At 35.9% G+C, this 20,798-nt stretch overlaps 2 protein-coding genes across 2 annotated transcripts; both read right to left on the bottom strand.

Annotated features, from left to right (window-relative positions):
• Positions 1-2,119: 2,119 nt before the first annotated feature.
• Positions 2,120-16,409, bottom strand: LOC146160212 (CCR4-NOT transcription complex subunit 2-like). The gene is made up of 16 exons (XM_083386027.1): positions 16,269-16,409; positions 15,107-15,181; positions 14,064-14,106; positions 13,619-13,742; positions 13,167-13,349; positions 12,482-12,506; positions 10,893-10,986; positions 10,645-10,743; positions 10,183-10,287; positions 9,901-9,944; positions 9,660-9,693; positions 9,481-9,539; positions 8,837-9,006; positions 4,958-5,170; positions 4,000-4,144; positions 2,120-2,749 (listed from the first exon to the last, which is right to left on the bottom strand). Exons 1-16 carry the CDS (start codon positions 16,356-16,358, stop codon positions 2,660-2,662), a joined length of 1,593 nt encoding a protein of 530 aa, XP_083242153.1. The 5' UTR covers positions 16,359-16,409; the 3' UTR covers positions 2,120-2,659.
• Positions 16,410-16,423: 14 nt separating this feature from the next.
• LOC146160211 (cell cycle control protein 50A-like) lies at positions 16,424-18,660 on the bottom strand. The gene has a single exon (XM_083384270.1). It carries the CDS (start codon positions 18,640-18,642, stop codon positions 17,584-17,586), a length of 1,059 nt encoding a protein of 352 aa, XP_083240396.1. The 5' UTR covers positions 18,643-18,660; the 3' UTR covers positions 16,424-17,583.
• Between the last annotated feature and the right edge of the window lie 2,138 nt (positions 18,661-20,798).

The following is a 20,798-nucleotide window of genomic DNA, read 5'->3' as shown; positions in this document are numbered from 1 at the left end:
CTTCAATGATGACGACGATTTCGTTACGTGCCCAGTTTCAGTGTGAAACCATTTAACCAAGGGGTGTCCAACTCAAACATTCCGGCGTGCCAAGTTTTATCTTATAAAGTTTTATCCTATATAACTTCTTCCCGTGCCAAACTTTAGCAACTATTTTTTTTTCTAATAATAAAAGCGCCTTTACACAAAAAATAAAAACAGTATAGGTTATAATATCAGAAGTAATTGATTTCTGTCGTAATTGCTTGGATTGTTTTGTATTGTGAATAAACAATGACAATTTGCTGTATAACAAATTTAGCTTTTTTGACAATTGACTTTATTTTGGGGGGGCTTCCGTGCCATTTTTTATCAGGCCGCGTGCCTCATGTTGGACACCCCTGAATTTTAACCTGACCTTGACCGAATAGACAAAGCGAACTGGAAACTAGCGTCCTAATTGTTTTTCGATTACCTAATCTTTGGTTTGATTTGTTTTTGCAACATTATTATTAACCAATCTCGTTCTTGATACTTCTGAAATCATATATGCTTATACATTATTGGAAAGCTATTTCTCTGCATTTTTATCGACTCTATTCTAACACAGCTGAACTGTGGTGAAACTTTTCTGACGCGTTGTACATAACTTTTTTATAAATTTACTCTGCAATGCCAAAGCATTGTCAGAAAGTGAAACATAAGTTACAAAGGAGATGGTTTTGAGATTAGGGAAACTGGCAGAATCAAGACTGCAGTTGGTAACTTTTTTGTAACTGAAATGTCTTTTACGCTTTACAAATAGACAACGCAGACAAAAATCAAGAACAATCTCTTATTGCTACATTTTTTCCTTTTTGCGCAAACGAGCAACACACTGTCATCCACGACAGATCGTTGAAAAAAGAGAGACCACATTTCTTTATTTATAAAATGATTGGCCGCACCAATGTCAAATTGTACTGGTAATCAACAAACTGGCAAACAAGATTAACACAGTGTTGCCTAACATTTTGGCAGTGCCGCTAATTTGAAAGCAATATACTGTAAGGATAACTTTATGAAGGCGGTATTTTGACATAGTAAAACAATGAAACATAGACACGCATGTCGCATACGTGCTCAACTATTGTATAGCCGTTCTGATGTAGCTGTTCGATTAACGATATGGTTTTCGGCATCATACACTGGAAAGATGCCTACCGAGTAGTTTTTTTTCCCTTGGTATAAGGCAGCGCTTCGAAAAGCGATTTTTTTTGGTATAGCCTATACCGGCATTTCTTTTAAATTTCTTGCAAGTTTTATTACATTGCCGTAAATAAAAAAATGTTAAAAAATATATGTCCAACATTTTGAATACGTTTTCCGTGACGTACTTGGCGGCCTTCCACGACGCAACGGTAAAGAAGCGCTGATCTAGTTGAAAAGACCGCATCAAAACGTAAACAAACCGGGCGTAGAGTGATGATTCGCGCAAAGCGAAAATTTTTTGCACTCACTACTTACGTAGTTAAAATAGCAAAAACGTATGTGAAATGGACTCGTGTCTAATTTGTCAAAGAGGCGGCGGGCCGGATCCCATGGGCCGTAGGTTGCCGACCCCAGGTCTAAATGCATTCAGTTCATCGGGCCATTTTCACCAAGCGCGTAGTTTGCCTTAAACACACTGTTATGGTTTCAATTATAGCGTGAACAAATATCTTATATATAGAAAAGCGAAAAATAATGTTCCTGTAAAATAAATCGACTAAGAACAAAAGTTTTTCCATTTAACCATATTAACAAATTTATCATAGACAAAGCGTCGACTATTTGGGTCCGGCAAAAGATTTACCTACCTAAAAAAATACGGAACAAACTAACGATGTACTTAAACAAAAAAAAAACGGAAAATTTGCTATCTACTGTAGATGGGCTACACATTTCTGAAAAAAAGTTGTGTGTGAAAAGAAATAATTATATCGTCGAATAAATGGTCTTTTTTAGTTCTGCACGTTTTCTTCAGCCACAGCCATTAGTTAGTGCTACTTCTGAACTGAGATGAGTTGAATCCAATAACCTTCAACTTAAAAAAGCTAAATATAACTGTACACACACACTTTGATATTGGCATAAATCACTCCACAAACAAATCGTTGGGTTTCTTTTTTATTTTTAGAGTTCCGCGACAAAAATGCGCGCAGTTGTTGGAGAACCCGTCTGCGGTATGACAAGCACGAACCAGTGCTTGAAACAAGCTGTGGGGTAATATGGCTTAGGTTGCTTTTAGCATTCTAGGAGTAAACCAAAATCCCAGCACAGCAACATAGCAGTGACGTAGGCGAAAAAGGCTTGGCGCATCTGTTGGGTAAATGTCCTATATTGTGAGAAACCTTACAAATTGACCGAGACAAGCAGCAAATGATTAAACGGGCACGTAAACCATCGGAAAAGAGTAACAAAGAAACCGCGGTGCTGATAATTTTTAAAATAGTATCAATCTGACAAAACGGGGGACTTTTACAGATAACAGTAACGCGTCGTTTTATTAACCAAGCTTCGCACGCCGATTGCATTTTTCCCAATGCTACAGCTGAGTTTAAACGTGATTTTCCCGGTGCTTTGGCGCAGCGTCGCAAATTGGCGTTGGGCGTTTTCGTAACCGTCGAGCGTGTTTGGGGCGCCTCCAAGTGGTGGGCGCTCAACCGTGCTGCGCCGGATTGAAGTGGAGCGAGACAAGGTTGGGAAGATGCGGCCTCTCCTCCAGTTTGTCGTACTCGAGATGGAACTCCTAAAATTCAAATGAGTGAAATGAAGGTTTACTGGTGACTAAAGATGTCCTATACTTGGCATTTTAAAACAGATACCGATACCCGATGTTTTAGACCAGCGTGGTCCAATTGCAGGCCCGCGAGTTCAGCTTTTTGGGCCCGCGAACTGAGTCAGATTTCGTCTAATCTAGCCATATCACTTCAATTTTTGTTTTTTCAATTTTTTGGTGTTGAAATATTTTCATAACTACCGTAATTCAACAAAGGTATACATTCCATAAAGTTAGTATATATGCCATAGAGTCTATGGCATAGACTATGTATAATTTGCCAGCAATAAGCCTAAGCTTTTTAAAAACATTGGCCCGCAAGATAAAATAAACCTTGTTTTTGGCCCGCGATGAAAAGAAGTTGGACCACCCTGTTTTAGACAAAGTAATGCGGTCCGATACCAATGACGTCATAATTATGCTGAAAAAACAAAATTGTTAAATTAAATGCTCAAAGAGAGTTTTTACCAGGTCATTAGGCCAAAATTCTATTTAGCGTTGAAGTATAATTGCCATCAGTTGTTAACCTTTACTATTTTGTGATGAATTTACTATTTAAGGTAGAAACTGCTGTATTGGCTTACAAATCTGGATATAATGCCTATATTAACTAAGTATCGAATCGGAACCAGAACCATCCTACTATCGGACGAATACCAATACTACCACTTGGCATCGTGCGCGGCTCCAATCCGATATTATCGGACATCCCTATTGGTGACCAAATTTTACTACACCATCATAGTCCGAGGAGCATAGTTGAATGATGATAAACCAAAAAAACTTTTCATTTTACTATTTTAAGCTTTTTCTGTCGGCATCACTTCAATCGTGTTTTTTTGCACCCGATTCACTTACTTATTAGCGGTAAGAATAAACACACGTTGTGGTGTTTCTATTGAACTTTCGTACAATTTAAGATATATAATTCTTGTTGGTCAATATTGCCTGCACATCGAAAAATAAACAGCTAACATTATTACATCTGTGTTGCTTTCATAATACATTGCCCGAAGTTAGTTATTCAGACCAAAGACTGTTGCATAAATTCAACTAAGTCAGACTAATCCTAATTGAGATAACTTAGATGTTGGATATGCCGCCAGAAAAGGTTTGCAGATAATATCAACGCGACTGCAATCAGGGAATTTCGATATCCATAATTTCGAATCCAGAAAACCAAAATAACTTTTTTTAGGATTACGTTGCAATGCTTTTACCTTAGCCACCTTCCGCCAGTTTTGGCAATCAAAATAGTAATAGGTTCCCTGCTCGTAGGTGCTGGTCTTCATCCGGGGTTCGATCCCAGGAGCTCTTGTTATCCAGATCCTGTCTTCCTTGTGGTAGCGCCAGTCGCGATTATATCTACACAACAGCAAAATACTGTAAAATGATACGACGTGTTGTTGCCAGTGACCGTAGACTAAAGTTAAGAGTTTTTAGAGATGAATATTAGTCACTTTCCGGGGAAGCTACAAACAAGCACCTGATTTCGTTACATCGAGTTTCTGATTTTGCTAGGAAGCGTATTGCTATTACAATGAAAGTAATTCCTAACGTGGGTTCCAAACACACTCGGAGAGGGTGTTGCAAGAGGTTGTAAGTCGTAACATTGGATTGCATATAGTTACCGAGGGTGGTTCAGTTAAATAAAAAAACAAATACGGCGAGAGTAAAATCTTACCCATTTTTCACTTTTGGGTAAAAGTATATCAAACAGGGTTTGGGTATAAATTAGGTATACCCAACAAAATGTTATTGTTCATTTGGGCAGTTAGCACTTTTCACAACATTTTCAGTTATATTTATTTTGGGTAAACATACTTTTGAGTGAAGAAGCAATGTACCCAATATTTTTCGGGAAAATATTGGGCAAAACCAACCAACTACCAAAAACTTTTTATTTTACTACCCTATATTTTAAACAGTGTACGTGGAATTTCGCAGTCAGTTACGATAAGGTTTAATAACAGATGTGAGAATGCACAAGTCACTGAACAAAGTTAACGGCCAAAAAGGCGAGCATGGAATATGTGAAGCAACAGGGTTGGTCAGACAATGACAATGTGTCGTAGGGCGGCGGAGCGTAAGTACCAAGCCTGGCTTTGAGTAGTGCTCCGCGACAGGTGCTCGCGGCCACCAAGGCAATATAAAATAGAGGCCGAACAAGTAGCTTACAATTCGGCGGCGGCGGCAAGTTGTAGCACGTCACCGGGGTTTGTGTAGTAGACGTAGAAGAGCAGGTCCTCTCCGTAGCGGTTGAGCTTGATGGGCGCCAACTTGTCGCGGATGTGCGCGTTGGTGAGGTACTCGCTGGGCACGAAGAAGTCGATGTCCTGCAGGCGGCAAGGCTGGCGGATGAACGGCGACTGGAACTTGTGGTAGAGATTGCTGTACGGCAAAGTTTAATGAGCATTAAAACATGAAAAAATGGTAGAATTGGTTACAATTCCTGTTGTCCTACTTTCGCTTTGTTTGCTAAATTAATTTATTTTTAAGATACATAAAGAAAAGGGAATCTGGTATACTTACACGTACACCTACACGACAATAGCAGCCAAACAAGGATATTTTCGAATTTTTAAGAAAATTTATTACCTTACAAAGCATTCATACGAAAATCGGTGTAACTGTAACGTTTAGGCCAGTGATTCTCAACCTATTATGGCTTACGGCAACCATCAAAAATAGTAAATAAATTTGCGGCACGCCGACTGAAATTTTCGTTGAGTATTTTACTGAAATGGAACTGGAACAATACAGTCAACTTAAAACATGTAGAAAAATGTCCTTTGATATAATGGTCTCTAATCGTACACAAATAGTTGAAAGAAGCCTACCAATTGAGTAAAAATCAGTTTCCTAAAAAAATACCTATCGGCACCCTTGAGTATTAGAAATGGCACACCCGCGGCACCCCGGTTGAGAACCACTGGTTTAGGCTAACAAGTAAACAACTAGTTATCATTCACCAATTGGTGTAGGAAACTAATTTCTATGCCGAAAATTGAAATATTTACTCTGCATTTGAACAGCCATTGACATTCAATGTTTTAGTTGTACAAATGTACATACATAACATTTTTTACATTCCGTAATCGGGCATCGTTTGACGTTTTTATACCTTAAATATGTTAGAAGACGATTTATAAAGACGTGAATATGTGTAGGAATGCCTTGCCATTAATTTTGCGCTAAACATTTGAACATTATTGCCAGTTTTGCTAAATTAATTGCAAAAAGTTTGTACAATCAAAACAACTGATTAGAGAACAAAGATGGTGGTAAAGCAGCAAAAGGTATATATTAACACTGTCTTTCATTATTGTGCAACCAGTTTCATTAACCACAGCAAAGGCGACATAAGATAGCTAGCGTTACTGTTTTGATTGCTAGGCTAGTCGACACGATTATAATAGCTTTTTAATTGTTACGACGGAAGATGGTTGGGGATTTCGGTGCAACTTTAGTTGCCTCTTTAACAATGCCAAAATTTTGCATATAACCGCCATTGTTTGAACAAGTACTTATAAAGCGTATCACACCCAGGGGCGTAGCGTGGGGGGGTATTTAGGAGTCTTGACACCCCCCTTTGAAATCTCAGTAAACAATTATCACAAAACTAAAACCGTGATTGCTGCAATGTTACATCGGTAACATTTTTTTACATCGGAAACATTGCACCTGGCATTGAAAACACGTTAGTCGTCGGTGCTTATCGCCGCGAACGCCTAATCACGCTCGTTATCGTTGTTTCATTTAGCAGTCGCCTGTCAGTGTCACCGACTCAAGTAATCTCAAGCAGGCTTGTTAACGAATATATATTTTATTGATAAAATGAACCGTCTTCTCAACCACGTAGAGAAAACAGGCGTGCAAGCTACAGCAAACGTCTTCACCGCAGGTCGCTCTATTAAATGTTTTTATTAGCCTAAATCTCGAAAAGGAGCGCTTGACCGTCGCATTTTGAAACTTCGATTAAAACGTCGACGAACTATTTCCCGATAAACTGATAATAAATCGCCGTCTTAACTTCAGTAATAAGCCATGTTTGTGCTTTTCTTGCACAGTTTCAGCGGAATAATTTACTAATTATACAGAGATCAAAAAGGGCGATTTTAAAGCCACGCTTCATACCATCAGCAAAATTAAACTACAAATATCACCAAATTTGTTGATAAGCATCGTTAATTTTGCTGACAACGAAGTGCAACAGTTTGTGATTGATACGTCACAGAGGCTGTTCTGACACCGCAATTCCATAGCGTTTCGCGCGCAATTAAAATCACTTGACAATCGGACTTGAATACGAGGTGTTGTAAATTTTCTATCGTAAGCTCATTATAACTAATCGCCGTTTTTAGCGTCTGGAATAGACGAAACGTAATTTTTTTCGGGCTCCGCCCGTACCCTCTAGGGGTGTTTATAACACATCTCCCCAGACCCCCTAGGTGATTTAGGTTACTGATCATGTGACACAGTGGCGTATCCAGGGGGCCGGGGTTTGCTACACCCCCTTTTTGTGAGTAATATTATTTGTTTGTTGTTCGTTTTGGTCAGGGTTAAGCAAACTGTCCGAAGCGGCAATGTTCTGAATGTATTTGGGTCACGCGTCTTAAGCTAATGCGTAGCCAAAATCTAAGGCAAAACTTCGTTTTTGTCTTTTTTTTGGTCGACCGTAAAACGCAGTATGTTTTTTCTCTTTCGTTATTTGTTTAGGTTGGCTGATTATATTATCAAGTGTAAATTCGACAATTAACAACGCTAAGACAAACCATCTTTGTTTTTTCTCGCTAAAACGTCAAAGTTAGGCGCAGCTAATGCTCCTTGCTGTTCGCTGTCTGCTTTAATATTCGATATCAGTTAACAACGGATTTTTTTGAAAACAGATTCTAACAACGGATTTTTTTGAAACAGATTCTTAAAAGGTGATATAATGATGACTGTCGTGCGCATTTCAAAGTCGCCCGTTTTTAAGTTACGTTAGTTAACAAAATTATTCTCTAAAAACATATTCTAAGTCTAAGACCACGTGTTTTTGTTTAGTGTGCAGTTGTCACAACTTATTTCCCCTCAACCGCAGCTTGTATTTTAACTGACTTGGCACACTGCTTGGCGCAGATGTTGTGCTAATTGTGACATAATAACACCCGGGGAAAAACGATCTTCGTTTAGTAATGCACGTGGCGAAAGGCGTGCTTGTAATTTAACGCTAGTCCCGCACATAGAACTTAGGAAACTGCGCTGTTGATAGTTTATGATTCTTCCAAAATCAATCACACATATTATACGGTCTTGATTTAATTTTTCGCCTGGCAGGAGTGTCGACGATGCACCTGTTCGCATTTGCTGGACGTTAGTTGTTCTGATTAGAATGTTTTATGACGTCATTACAATCACTATTTTATGACGTTACACCCGTCACTGTTTTATGACGTCATTGCTCATTAACGTCAGACCGAAAATAGGGGAATTCCCTGGGTTGGAAATTCGGGACACCCCCCTTTGAAACGGTCACGCTACGCGCCTGATCACACCCAAAGTTTATAAACGTCTTTTGTTGTCATATGGATATTTTTAATATCTGTGCTAAACTTCACGTCAAACCTGGCTATGGATTTACTGTAGTTACATAAGAAAACATTAAAGTAATTTTTTTTTAGTTTACTAGGACAACCACCTTGACAAAATTGTGTAACCTAAGCAGTTTGTTGTAGACCAGGTGTCTACACAATTATAGGCGAATACTAGCATTTAACATAAAATCACATTTTGCGATTTATGATTTGTATATCATATTGAAACAAAGCTATTCCTAATCAAGTTGTTAGAATCGACTAAAAAAGGTTTATTCCACTCATGCAAAACCAAATTGTGTGAAATGTTCCGATGACATTACCAAGTGGAAAAGGTCGCGAAAAGAATAAAATAACAGAGTAGCAATCTTATGAGACGGTGCTGATTCTGCCGAAACGCTTACTAAACAATTCGGTTGTTCGCGAACAGTCGACTTACTATGGAAACAAATTGCTGTAAACCTTAAAAGCGAGTACTTACTCGGGCGAGTTGAGGTTAAGTCCAAGGGTGGTCAGGTCGTTTCCGAGTGCCAAATGGACCAGAGTCGGGTCCGTTTCGGCGGCTTTGATGAAGGCGAAAAGACCAACGATGCCGTATTGGTCGGTAAGCATTGAATTTGGAATGTACTTGATCGTGTTATCGGGGAAAACCTGCAAGATAACGTCGGTTTAATAATATATATTCTTGATACATTCCTGAACCGAAACAAGGTCGCCGGCATCCCACGGGAGGAAACATTTGCTTCATTTTTTTAATAACTTTGAAATACAAACAATACTCTTATCAGGAAGATTGACTTACTGTTATGCCATGACGGTCAAACGAAAATTTGTCGTTAATTGGCAGTATGAATTTGCTTAAAAACTAAATATACAGCCACTCAAAGCAAAACGTTTAAAATCGCGCTTAATTGTAGTCTAGAACTTTGTCTATTGTACCGAAGGTACAAATAGAGTTATACAGCGAAATAGTTCAAACGAAAAGATGCGTTACTTTTTTCGTTTGCAGCTCAGTACATGAAGCCAAAAAAATGATCGACTTATTGTAGTTTTAACTACAATCCGAAGCGATTTTGAACCTCAAGTTTGTATAATAGAATGATAAAGGTATTAATTTACATATACCTGAATTCCTTTTTGACTTGTGCTGGTCGGGAGTTTGAGGTTGCTTTTATCAGTAGAAACTAGAAAAGAAAAAAACAGCAAGCATTCAACAACAAATCTCGCTTTTAAACAGGTCGCAAAGCTATCACAACAGTCATACAACTGTGGAACAACAATCTACGTAGATGCGGTTTATTTACCTTGGCCACCTAAGTGTAGACTTCCCAGGGGGTTCTGAAATAAAACCGTAAAAAAATAAATAAAAATAAATCTTTAGAAAATACAACTGAACATTATGCCAAACTAAACAAAGTATGCAATAAGCTATTGTTGCCAGGCATAATATATAACGGAGTGTTGCTCTTCCAGCAGAATATATAATAGATCGACGTCGAAACGACCGAACATTATGCCAAACTAAACAAAGTATGAAACACTTACAAACTTATTCTGGGACTCGTCGCCTCTGCCATCTTGATCGGGAACTACAAATAAAAAAATATTTGTGCATCATTGCTTGGATATATAAATAAAGTATTAATGTTGTAAAGTGTTTTTTTTTACCATAGAAAAAATGTTCTACCACAAGCTATTGGAGATCATTGATATACCAAGGTAGTAACAGTTTATTCATTGATATACTAAGTTCAACACGATAAAAAGCATTTTACAAAAACCCACTTAGACGCACAGGGCGATAAATTTGTCACTATGTTGACTTACAAACTGCTTTCATGACGTTCATGGCCGCGGCACCTGGTAACGCCGGAAAGTCTTCGTTGTGTATTTGGAACTCAGAGTGGTCATTCTGCTTGTTTAACATTCCCACTAAAACCAACAAGACAAACGCTAAGCAAATATCAGCCTTTTCTCATTTGCCTTTTTGTGGACTGGATAAAATATGACAGGAGAATCATCTTTGGATTTGAGGTCGGGTGTTTAGCAGGTCACACTTTAACTGGGTCCTGTGACAGCTCAATAAGCAATGGCCAGTGAGTCATCAGTCAAAAAGGTAATTGTTTTCACAAATTTAACAAAGACCACAAGCCCTTTTATGATACCCAACTGGAAACTATTTTAGGCAATACAAATTAAAAAACAAAGATTTGATAAAAAAAAGTTTGATAATTGAATAGTTACTAGTACTCTAGTAGTCACTGGAGTAAAATCCCTGTATTCGCTTACCATAAGGTCCCTTGTTACTACTGGAAGCAGGTTGGGTTCCAATAGGTCTTGTCCTTTGGGCTAATGCCGGGAATTCAGACTGATCAAGGTTAAATGCACCTACGACAAAAAAGGAAGAATGAAATACCTAATTAGTTTTATTACTCATATAATTATAGAGTAGTTTTGTTGTTATTCAAAATGTAGTGAGGTTGGATTTTGCATGTTAATTACTATTTATTTTTCATTGTACAATATGCAGTACATACTTAGCCCTGTCATTCCAACATGTGAAACAGATGAAGACAGGGGTTGGCGCAATTGGGATAAACTTTCACTTCCTATTGCACTGATGGGCATTGACTGAAATAAAAAAGTTGAATGAAAGTTTGAGCCTGTGAAGATAAATATAACTGATTTGTCACAGTCAAGAGAGATTTTAATTTGTTATTTAGAAAAACATTTTATATATATCTTGATATTTTATAGATAAATACTAGAATTGCTTTTCAGTACTTTTTCTCAATGTTTTCTGTAACTTTCTGCAATAACTATATGATTTTAAAGAGCTATAATGGCATCTGCAGATTTGTAATTATGTTTACATGACCAGTATACCCTTTAACTTGATTATTTTTGTCTCCATTACTCCCATACATAATATAGTATTCAATACAAAACTATAATATTTTTTTGAAGCATACTTAGTAAATGACTTTGCGTCCTTTTTATTGAGTTTTCTTTTTTACACATTTTACAGTCAATCATTAATATTATTAAGTGAAAATACTACATTTTAAGAAAGACAAACATATTTATTTAGTTTTTTTGCAAAAATATTCTACAATCTGCACAGTTGTTCATGTGTAGCTTTTCTGCAGTGGCTTGATTAAATCCAACTTTAACTAAAAAGTAATACTAAACTAGTCAGTAGTTATCATTTTTGCTTAGCTTTCTGTGATCCCTTACAAGTCATATTAAATGTATATACATTTACAGCCCTGCAACATAAGAACAATTTAAAGGACGGGAAATAAACTATACCGTCATCAATACTTCTGACTTGAGACCTTTCAAAATGCTATTGTATTCAACACTTTGTTGTGCAGGTTGTTGCTGTAAACCTGGTAAACACTGTTCTTTCCACAGAGCTTCTTTCATTCTAAGTATGTCTCCCAGGGGTGGTGGAGTTTCAAACCCTTTTAACTGCATGTACAAAGTGCTGCTACAACATGAAATGACTGTTACTTTCACTTTATCTATGCAAACATGTTTAAAAACGAAAGGCTTGGTTTGTCAATATTTTTTTATGCAAATATTTTTTTTTTATGTTGTGCATGTAGGTCTATCAAGTTGCTAGCAGTGTAGTAAACACCTACAGGAAAAATTTTGGTCGCAATTATTTAGAAAAAACTGTTTAAATAGACATAAGAGACAATTGTGGCTCTGGTGGCTTTAAGCTAATAAGCTCTAAACCAGTGGTTGGCAAACTGTGGGCCGCGGCCTAAATGCAGGTAGCGCCATTTTTAGTGGGCTGCGAGTTTCTTTTGAATAGCTTAGTGTTATCATGTAGTTGTGGGCCACGTGATTAATTGCACTATATTTCAAGTTTGTGTTGCTATGAATTTTTATATTGTCTCCGGGTGGTTCAGACCCACATGCCAAATGTGGTCCTGAGTGCCGCTGTGTAATATTTCACCTTAAACAAATATCCTGTGCCGGCCGCTATTTTCGTGAGGTTTAACTTATCGGGCCTTCACTAGCTCTAAAAAGAGGGCTTTGGGAGGCCTGCCACAAAAAAAGTTTGCCGACTACTGCTCTAAACAATAAATACATATAAACTTATTAGATAACATACCTGAGACGAGGAAAATGACTGGGTTCTGCAAAGAAAAAAATATCTTTCATTTTTTAATTTGAAATTTTTCATTTTACAAGATTGGCTAGTATACCATTATGTTCTAAAGTGAAATAAACATTATGAACAACCATATTAAACAGGGCCAGTTTTACAAAAACTTAAATTTGTTTTTAGGAAGAGTATTTACACAATTGCTGAAAAAGTTTTGGTAGTTTATACAGAAATTACATTAACGCAACTTAACATTTTCTAACCCACTTTCTTTATTGCAGGGTAAATAAATTAACTAGCCGGCAGGTCAAATTCGGTCTGCCAGTTTAATTCATCTGGCTGCTGCTTATTTTCTTATCGATCCCGAAATAGGTCAATGATAGTTTATTAATAGAAAAGTTTTGCTCATTTAATATTTCAGAAAATACTTTTTAGTGTGTTCTTTGATTAATAGCTTAACAAATTCAAGTTTGAAACAAAATTTTAAATTTGGCATCACTCTAATTTTCCTATATCTTGAATCGTTGTAATATTCCGGCCAGTGATCACAACTCTTATCCGTCATCAGGCCTTTAATGAAATAAGCTTGGCGAACACTTGTTTATCAAAACAAACTGCTTAAAATTAAAAAAACAATTAATCAATAAAAATATCTAGATGTTTGCTTAAAAATAAGTACTGACAAGGTTACCTTGAGATGGCAGTGTTAGGTAAACCTCGATTTCCCGATTGTTTCATGCTAAACAAATCAATGGGGGAAATTCCCCTGGTGGGGCTTGGCATGCCTGGCCTTCCACTCAAGATGCTATTTCCCATTTGCGACGATGGCATTTGGTTACCACCCATATTGCTGCGACTCATTGGAAGAATTCCTCTGCAACAACAAAAAGATATATTCAAAAAGATAACCTTAAAATACCTGTACCGGTCTATTTTGACACCAATATTATAAGCAGTTACTGTAGTTTATTGTGAAGATTGTAGTACAGTAATACATTATAATGCAGTATTTTTTAGCTTAAAGTATTATAAATAATATATATATATTCCACATGTCACAAGTCGACAGTTTTATTCGTATACCTAAAAAAATTCTTCATTTTACAAACATAGTATTTGAAAGTAACATTTAAAAGTACAAACCTTGTCGGATTCATTTGGTTTGGATTATCACTACTGGTAGGTGTTATGTGACCTCCAGGCATGGACATGCTCCGAGCGAAAGGTTGCTGTGAGGTAATACCTCTGCCCCCTACTCCAGCGGAATCTAAACATATAAAGGTTATGCAATGAGAAATGTACATTTATATTTGTGTTAACAACTGTGATCTAGTCCTTCTGAAGCTGCTTTTTGACCAACGATTTTGGCTTACGTATCATCAGTGCACCAAAAGCCATAGCAGACTTACCGAATCTGTCAATCAATGATGCAAGCAATGCAGGCTAGAAAAACAACTAGCCTGCAGTGAGGTTCGAACTCACAACCTCCGGTTATACCACGACCGTCGCTCTAGCAAGCCGGCAATAAAGGTTATGTTACTTTTAAATTACAAGCAAATGTAACAAACTACTCTATGTCAATACATACTTTGCTGTCCATAAAATGCAGAAAGTTGGGACTGTCCAAGCATCTAAATTTAAAAAAATGAAGTAAGACAGAGCCATCAACATACATATAAATGGTAACAAGCATAGGCGCCGAACGTGGGTGTGCAGAGCGTTTTTAGATGCCCTAGATAATTGTCAAGGCGTCAAAACGCCCTGGAATTTGACCAAGTCGAACTTGCAATTAGTGTGCAATTTCCACTAATTATATTGAAAATACGCCATTCCAGTTGTACAGTTTAAGTTCACCAAAAGAATGTGCGAAACTTACAGCGTGGGACAGTTTCCGTTAGCAGATATATGTAAGACGAAGTGCTAACTCGCAAAATACGACCCGCCAATGTATAACATAAAGCCTGCAACCTTTTTACAAACTAGCCACGAGGCCGTTCACCATATATTTTTAAGGTATTTTAACAACGTAACGGCATTTTTGCGCATTGCGCGAATCTTATTCATGCACTTCTAATATCTTAATGAATTTAACCGCTTCTTCTTATTTTAATTAAACCCATTTTCAATTTTAAACTAAATATTGTCAGGTAAAATTTAATATTTGCCCGCCGAAACATTTTAGATTTAGCTTAGACACGCGTCTATAGAAAAAGGTCGAATAAATGCACTTACTTTGTAGAAATTAGTCATTTTGATTTAAATTAACTTAGTTTTCATGACAAATCTTGTTCTTCGACGCCGCCAAGGTATTTTTTGTATTGTTATTGTTACGTTTTCTTGGTGATTACTGATTACTGATGCATTTTGTACTGATGAAAAAAAAACGCCCTGGAATTTTGGAAGTTCGGCGCCTATGGTAACAAGAATATGTAAATTCAGAAAACGCTTCATTCTTGATTGCACAACTTCAACATGAAAATGAACTACAGTAAAGTGCTTTTGCCTCAAATTAACAAATAAACTGAGGTATTTTTCAGTTTACCTTTAGTTTAAAATAACTTAATCTCGGTAATAAACTATTTGTTGTGTGGATTGTCAGATTAAAAAAATCAAGAAAAATGATCAACTTACATCTGCAACTGTATTTGCAGATCCCTGGTTTAAATAGGAAGCCATATCAAATTCATTTTCTTCCATGCCATAAAGCTGTTGAAGAAAAATAGAACATTTAGCAGATTAAATACAATAAAGCAAATTCTACAGCTAATTTACAAAATGTCAGCTAATTAAAGTTTTGCATATAATTGGGTAAAAACGATAAATATACTGAATATAAATTAGGCAACTTTTAAAACTATACCTTAAGCCAGTGGTTGGAAATTTTTAGTCAAAGCCCAAAACACTATTAGGAGCTATTGAAGGCCCACTAGGTGGAACAACTGCGACAACAGGGGTGGATCTACGAGTTTTGTTTAATGCACCATAAAAAAATGCATTATGGCTTCACCAAGTTGCGTCAGAATACAATTAATCTCATAAACACCTGTTTTTCTTGAGTGAACTCGTATGCAAACATGTACTGAAAATCCAGACTAATCGCCCGTTTCATGAAAAATGCAATTATTTGTAATAATTTGATAAAAATTGGATTGAAAGGATATGCGCCGCATGGCGCACAAAAAAAGATTCACATAATGCTCAAAACAATGTCTGAACAGTCTAATTTAATAAAAATATTGGTCTTTCTAGAGTACACAGTGCAACATGCCATAACACACATATAGCGGCTTTCATATAAATATAATTAATTCACAGGGACGAAAGTTAGTACAATTTTTTTTGTGTATTTGCATAGTTAATTTTAAAGTCTAGTTTTTTTGGGCGGGATGACCTGTGGACCCTTTAATACAACAATGAGGCAAAAAAAAAACTCCTGGTCACACAACATTTTAAAATACAGTATAATGAATGTACTGCTATCAGACAGCCAACAGCTACATAATAAAACTAAAATAATAATAAAATGGCCTCAGTTTGCCGACCACTGTTTTAAGCTGTAATACAGGAACAAGATTTAAAAAAGTGTAGCGGCAGTGCGGTAACAATATTAGGACAGTATCCTTTATTTTAGTTTATTTTAACATTATTAGGGCAATATCACATGTCAAATAAAACAAAAACACTGCAGGCTGCATTTGGTCCCTGGAATGTCATTTGGTGACTTTAGGCAATTTGACAAAAAAATATTATTTTATAACTTTTTTATGAAATAAAAATTTGTGTATATATTTACCATCTTGTTTTTCTTTGGCGTGCTGATGTTGGAAAACATATTATCAGCTACAAGACCAGGTTTCTGTTGTTGCTGTTTGTCGTTAACCATTAGACAAATGTAGTGTTGCTTTTGATATTAATGGAAATAAAAGTACTATTGGCTCGAAAGCTAACTCTACGAACAAATACACTTTAGAATTAAGCATTGCACTGCTATAGTTCATTAAAATACATATTTACAAGACGGTAATTCATTCTGTTAAAATTCAACATTTAAGATATGCATCATAAAACACAAATTTTATTTTTATCTTTTTACTCAAAATTAAAGACAGCTCTTTGTTATTTACATAACTTAGAAGCAATAGACTGGGCAGAAATAGGCTTTCAAAAAAATAAAGTCCTGAAATTTTAAAAATCGCTACATTCTTTTTAAATTATCTACAGTTTTTTTTAAAGTGATATTTAAAGAAGAAAGACAAATATTTATGTACAACATACCTATATGATAAACAATTTGTTTTTCAAACTACTTAAAGTTAAATTACATAAATCTGTTAGCCTAATCTGTGATGCAAATAGTTCATTAGGTATATGTTGGTCAACAAAATCACACATCAGACAATTAAGTATTGAAAATTTACAACTCATACATACCCTAATACCATCGTTATGTAAAATGTTAAAACTGTGTTTTACACAATTATTGCTTAAATAAAAAATAACAAATTAACAATAAAAATTGAAAAATGTAAGTAGCAATATATTTAACTCAACTGCCACTTCCTGTTGTATGTAAATTGTCGTGTTTTTTTAAGTAACGATGAAATAAATAACATTAAAAGTACCGTGAAATTTGAGTGGTGCTACAATTGGCATTTCATGTTGACTATAACAAAATACAAAATAATAATCACAATGCAGTTTGATGAATATCTGTTTAGGAATCTTAAAAGCAAAAACATTATTAAATGATCAACAGTTTAACAATTGACATAGTTAAGATTATCAAAGCCAATACAGAAGTTTTAAACAGTTTGAATATCTCTTTCTTTTTTAACATTATGTTAAAAATAATTAAACAGATAATCGAAACGTTTAAAATGCTATGTGCTTCTGTATGGGCTTTGATATTCTAAATATATCTAACAACAACTGCCAACCATTATGCTCTTTTTTTGAGCAAATATTCAGTTTGTTTTTCATAAAACTGAAAGAAAAAAAGAAATTAATTTATGTGAAATACAGCACTGTTTAAACTACTGGCTTTATTTACATTGCTATTTAAACTGGTAGCAACAGAGTATAGGCAGCAAATGCATGTTGAAACATATTCAATCCATTCGATTTTTCTTGGTGGCAAAGTGAACAATACAAAGAGCCACACCCACTAAGAAACTGCAAGATCCAACAACAAGATAAGCAATTCCGAGAAATGCATTCTTTCCACCCATGAAACTTGCTGTGGATAGTATGAGCCTTTTCCGTCCATCAAACTCTGTGACCGGGTAATTATAGTCCACTAGAAAGGTGTACTGACCTTTCTGGACATCTTGCGAGATTCTTCCATACAACTTTCTGAATGTAGGAAATGCAGCAGTTCTCATCCAAACTTCAAAAGCTTCATTTTTGTATCCATTATTGTTAATGTTAGTCGGGTCTAGTTCATCAACAGGAGTCTGCCAAAAGTGTGGCTTATGGTAGGAGGCAAAAGCAGCAGTTAAGTTGTCTTTTGGGTCTGGGTTCTGGAATTTGGTGTCATGGTCGGTTTTCCAGGCAATATTTGTGCGATCTATTGATAAGGAACTCAGTGAAAATGTATCATTGAACATACTATTCGCTATGGCGCCACATGGTGCGATGGGCTGCTCATAGCCACCGGGTTCTACAACAGCTAATCTGTATGGTGCGCAATCTTGGCTGATAGATGTGTTTGTAACAGAGTTTCCAATGAGCTGTAAATCATCGCGTGACTTCACATATCTTCTGTGATTTTGGAAAAAGTTGGTTAGGCCATAATAAACATACACAGGTTGTATCATGGTTTCCTTAACATCAACTGTCACATTACAAGAGCATCTTTCAACCATTCTTGATGCATTTGTTCGAAGGGTGGAGCAGTTTGTTTCTAGCCCATCACTTGTGCCAGTGCAGTAAGTGTAGTCTAAAGAATATTCCTGAACGGCATTGGAAACAGTCAGAAGGACAGCTCCAATAGGAATGAAAACAATGCCGACAATGAAAAAAGTAGGCAGGACCGACTTAGGCGATAGAATAGGTTGCCAGGCTGGAAGTCGCTGTTGCTTAAAAGCAGTATTGTCTGGTTTTCTGCTCGGTGTCTCTACTTCTAAAGCATCAGTGCTATCATTGATATTATAACTTTGCTGAGGCATTTCTTAGCTAGTTACAGCAAACCTATAACATAACAAAAAATTATAACTTTTTATACATATTTGCACATGTTTCAAAACTGAAGATAATAAAATACAACTATTTTCAACCATGGTTCTCAAACTTTTTTAGCTTACTGCACAGTAAAATCTTCAAAAAAGATTAACGGCACCTTGACACAAAAATTTCATAACTTGACAATCGTCATCCAATAACCCTAAGCAATAGGTAAGTACCTAAATATTATCAGTTTTAGAATTGTATAGTGTGCATTCAATTCTACATACTTCACCACATGCCAATCTTACAATACAATAGGTTATTTTCTGAAATAATAAAATGTCATGAATCACACTTGAGAATCTATCGAGGCACAGTAGTGTGACAAATAACGACAGTTTAGTTATAAATTGATCAAAAAATCCATGTTATACTTTCTAAACTGAAGTACATGACAAAGTAATCATCTTAAAAAAATGCTTAGCTGGTACAATACTTTTTTCAAGCATATTGTTTGACCAGTTATTGATAATATTGCACTGTAACCTTTGAGTTATTTGCAAAAGGTATTGGAAAGTATGATAGATGCCAAATAAGCCTAGATGCCAATTAAGATTATCACATTTTCAATTCGTAAGAAACCCAGAGAATAATTTTGTTTAAAAATTAATGCTCTGCTTATGCTATATTAAAACAATCCTATATAAGGCCCAGGTTAGAAAGTAAGGCCTGCGCGGGGGATAAATCCCTACATTTCATGTAAAATCATTGAAAAATGCAGTCAGCCACGAAAAAAAATTGACGCGCTAACGGTTTTCAGTATAGTACTCATTTATAGCTGCGCAAATTTGGGCAGAAATGTCTTTACAGCCGAGCAATTTTAAGCTGCAAAATCTTCTTCCCAGCGCAAAATTCAAAGTTTCCAATCTGGTAGAAGGCCATATGTTGCACTTAATTTTTGTAAATAATTATACCCCAAGTTGGAAAGTAAGGCCAGCATGGAAGATTTATCCCTGCACAGTTTCCCACTCGGCTGCGGTCATAGCCCGCATTTTCATGTAAAACCGCAAAAAGGGCTCAGCCTCGAAAAATCGCTTAACGCACAAAACTTATGTCGCGCTAACTGTTTTAGTATATAATTTTAGCCATCCAAATCTTACAGATAACATTATTATTTTTTAAATTTGGGCTGAAATGTCATTACAGCTGCGCAATTTAAAGTTGCAAAATTGTTTCAAAAGTTTTCAATTATGTGCGGTAACGCTTTTGACAGTTTCTTGGTGGGGTGCCGGCCAGCAAACTTTTTCAAGGGTGTTGCAAGAAAACTGGTTTAAAAACCATGTTACAGAAAGTTGACCAATAAAAAATAAATAATGTATTATTTACTTTTTAAATTTTATCATAATATACAGTTTCGTCAAATGACTGAATTTAAGTAATTCAGAAACACATTGATATCAAAACAACTTTTGTTGATTAAGCAATATTATTAAATAATAATACTTGTCTCGACCTCACCCTAACACTAATTGACAGCCCATAATTCAAATATTGTGCGATGTTTAATAATTGTTTCAACGCTGATAGGCTTTCGCCATTGAAGTTTCAATTTTGTCACCTCGTTTCGTTACTTGAAACAAAGTGGTAGGATTCTAGACATGCGGCTTCTCCTAACAAGACAAAAACAGCTAAATACAATAAACAGATTGACTGATCACTGATCAGTGATATCAATATCATCTTTCGCTCGAATGTCGTCACAAAAAACTGATACTTATTAAAATTATTTGTTCCTGTTAAGTTAACCACATCATTGAATTAAGAAATGATATTGATTTAAATATAAGCTTATCGAAATAAAAATCAGGCAACTAACAGCGTTTTTAATTAAATTTAAATAATATTGTGAAATACTATGCAAACAAGTGGGGTCTTATTGTTTTAAATTTGTTGTGATCCAACAAATTTAAAAAACATTTTTCGCCGTGGTGTGTCAAAAAGATTTGCTAGGTGGATTTATGAAACATCATTTGGTATCATTTTTTAGGAAAAAATGAGCCAATTTGGAGAAAAACAAACAAGTGTTTCTTAACTGATTTGTTTCATTTGGGTTGTGTATATTCACCAAAAAAAATATAGTTGATTCGACCTAGGAAAA

This window comes from Ascidiella aspersa, chromosome 3, assembly GCF_963924565.1.
Source record: "Ascidiella aspersa chromosome 3, kaAscAspe10.2, whole genome shotgun sequence".
NCBI classification, from domain to species: Eukaryota; Metazoa; Chordata; class Ascidiacea; order Phlebobranchia; family Ascidiidae; genus Ascidiella; species Ascidiella aspersa.
Note: the sequence above shows the minus strand (reverse complement) of the source record. Positions and strands in the feature narration are given on the sequence as shown.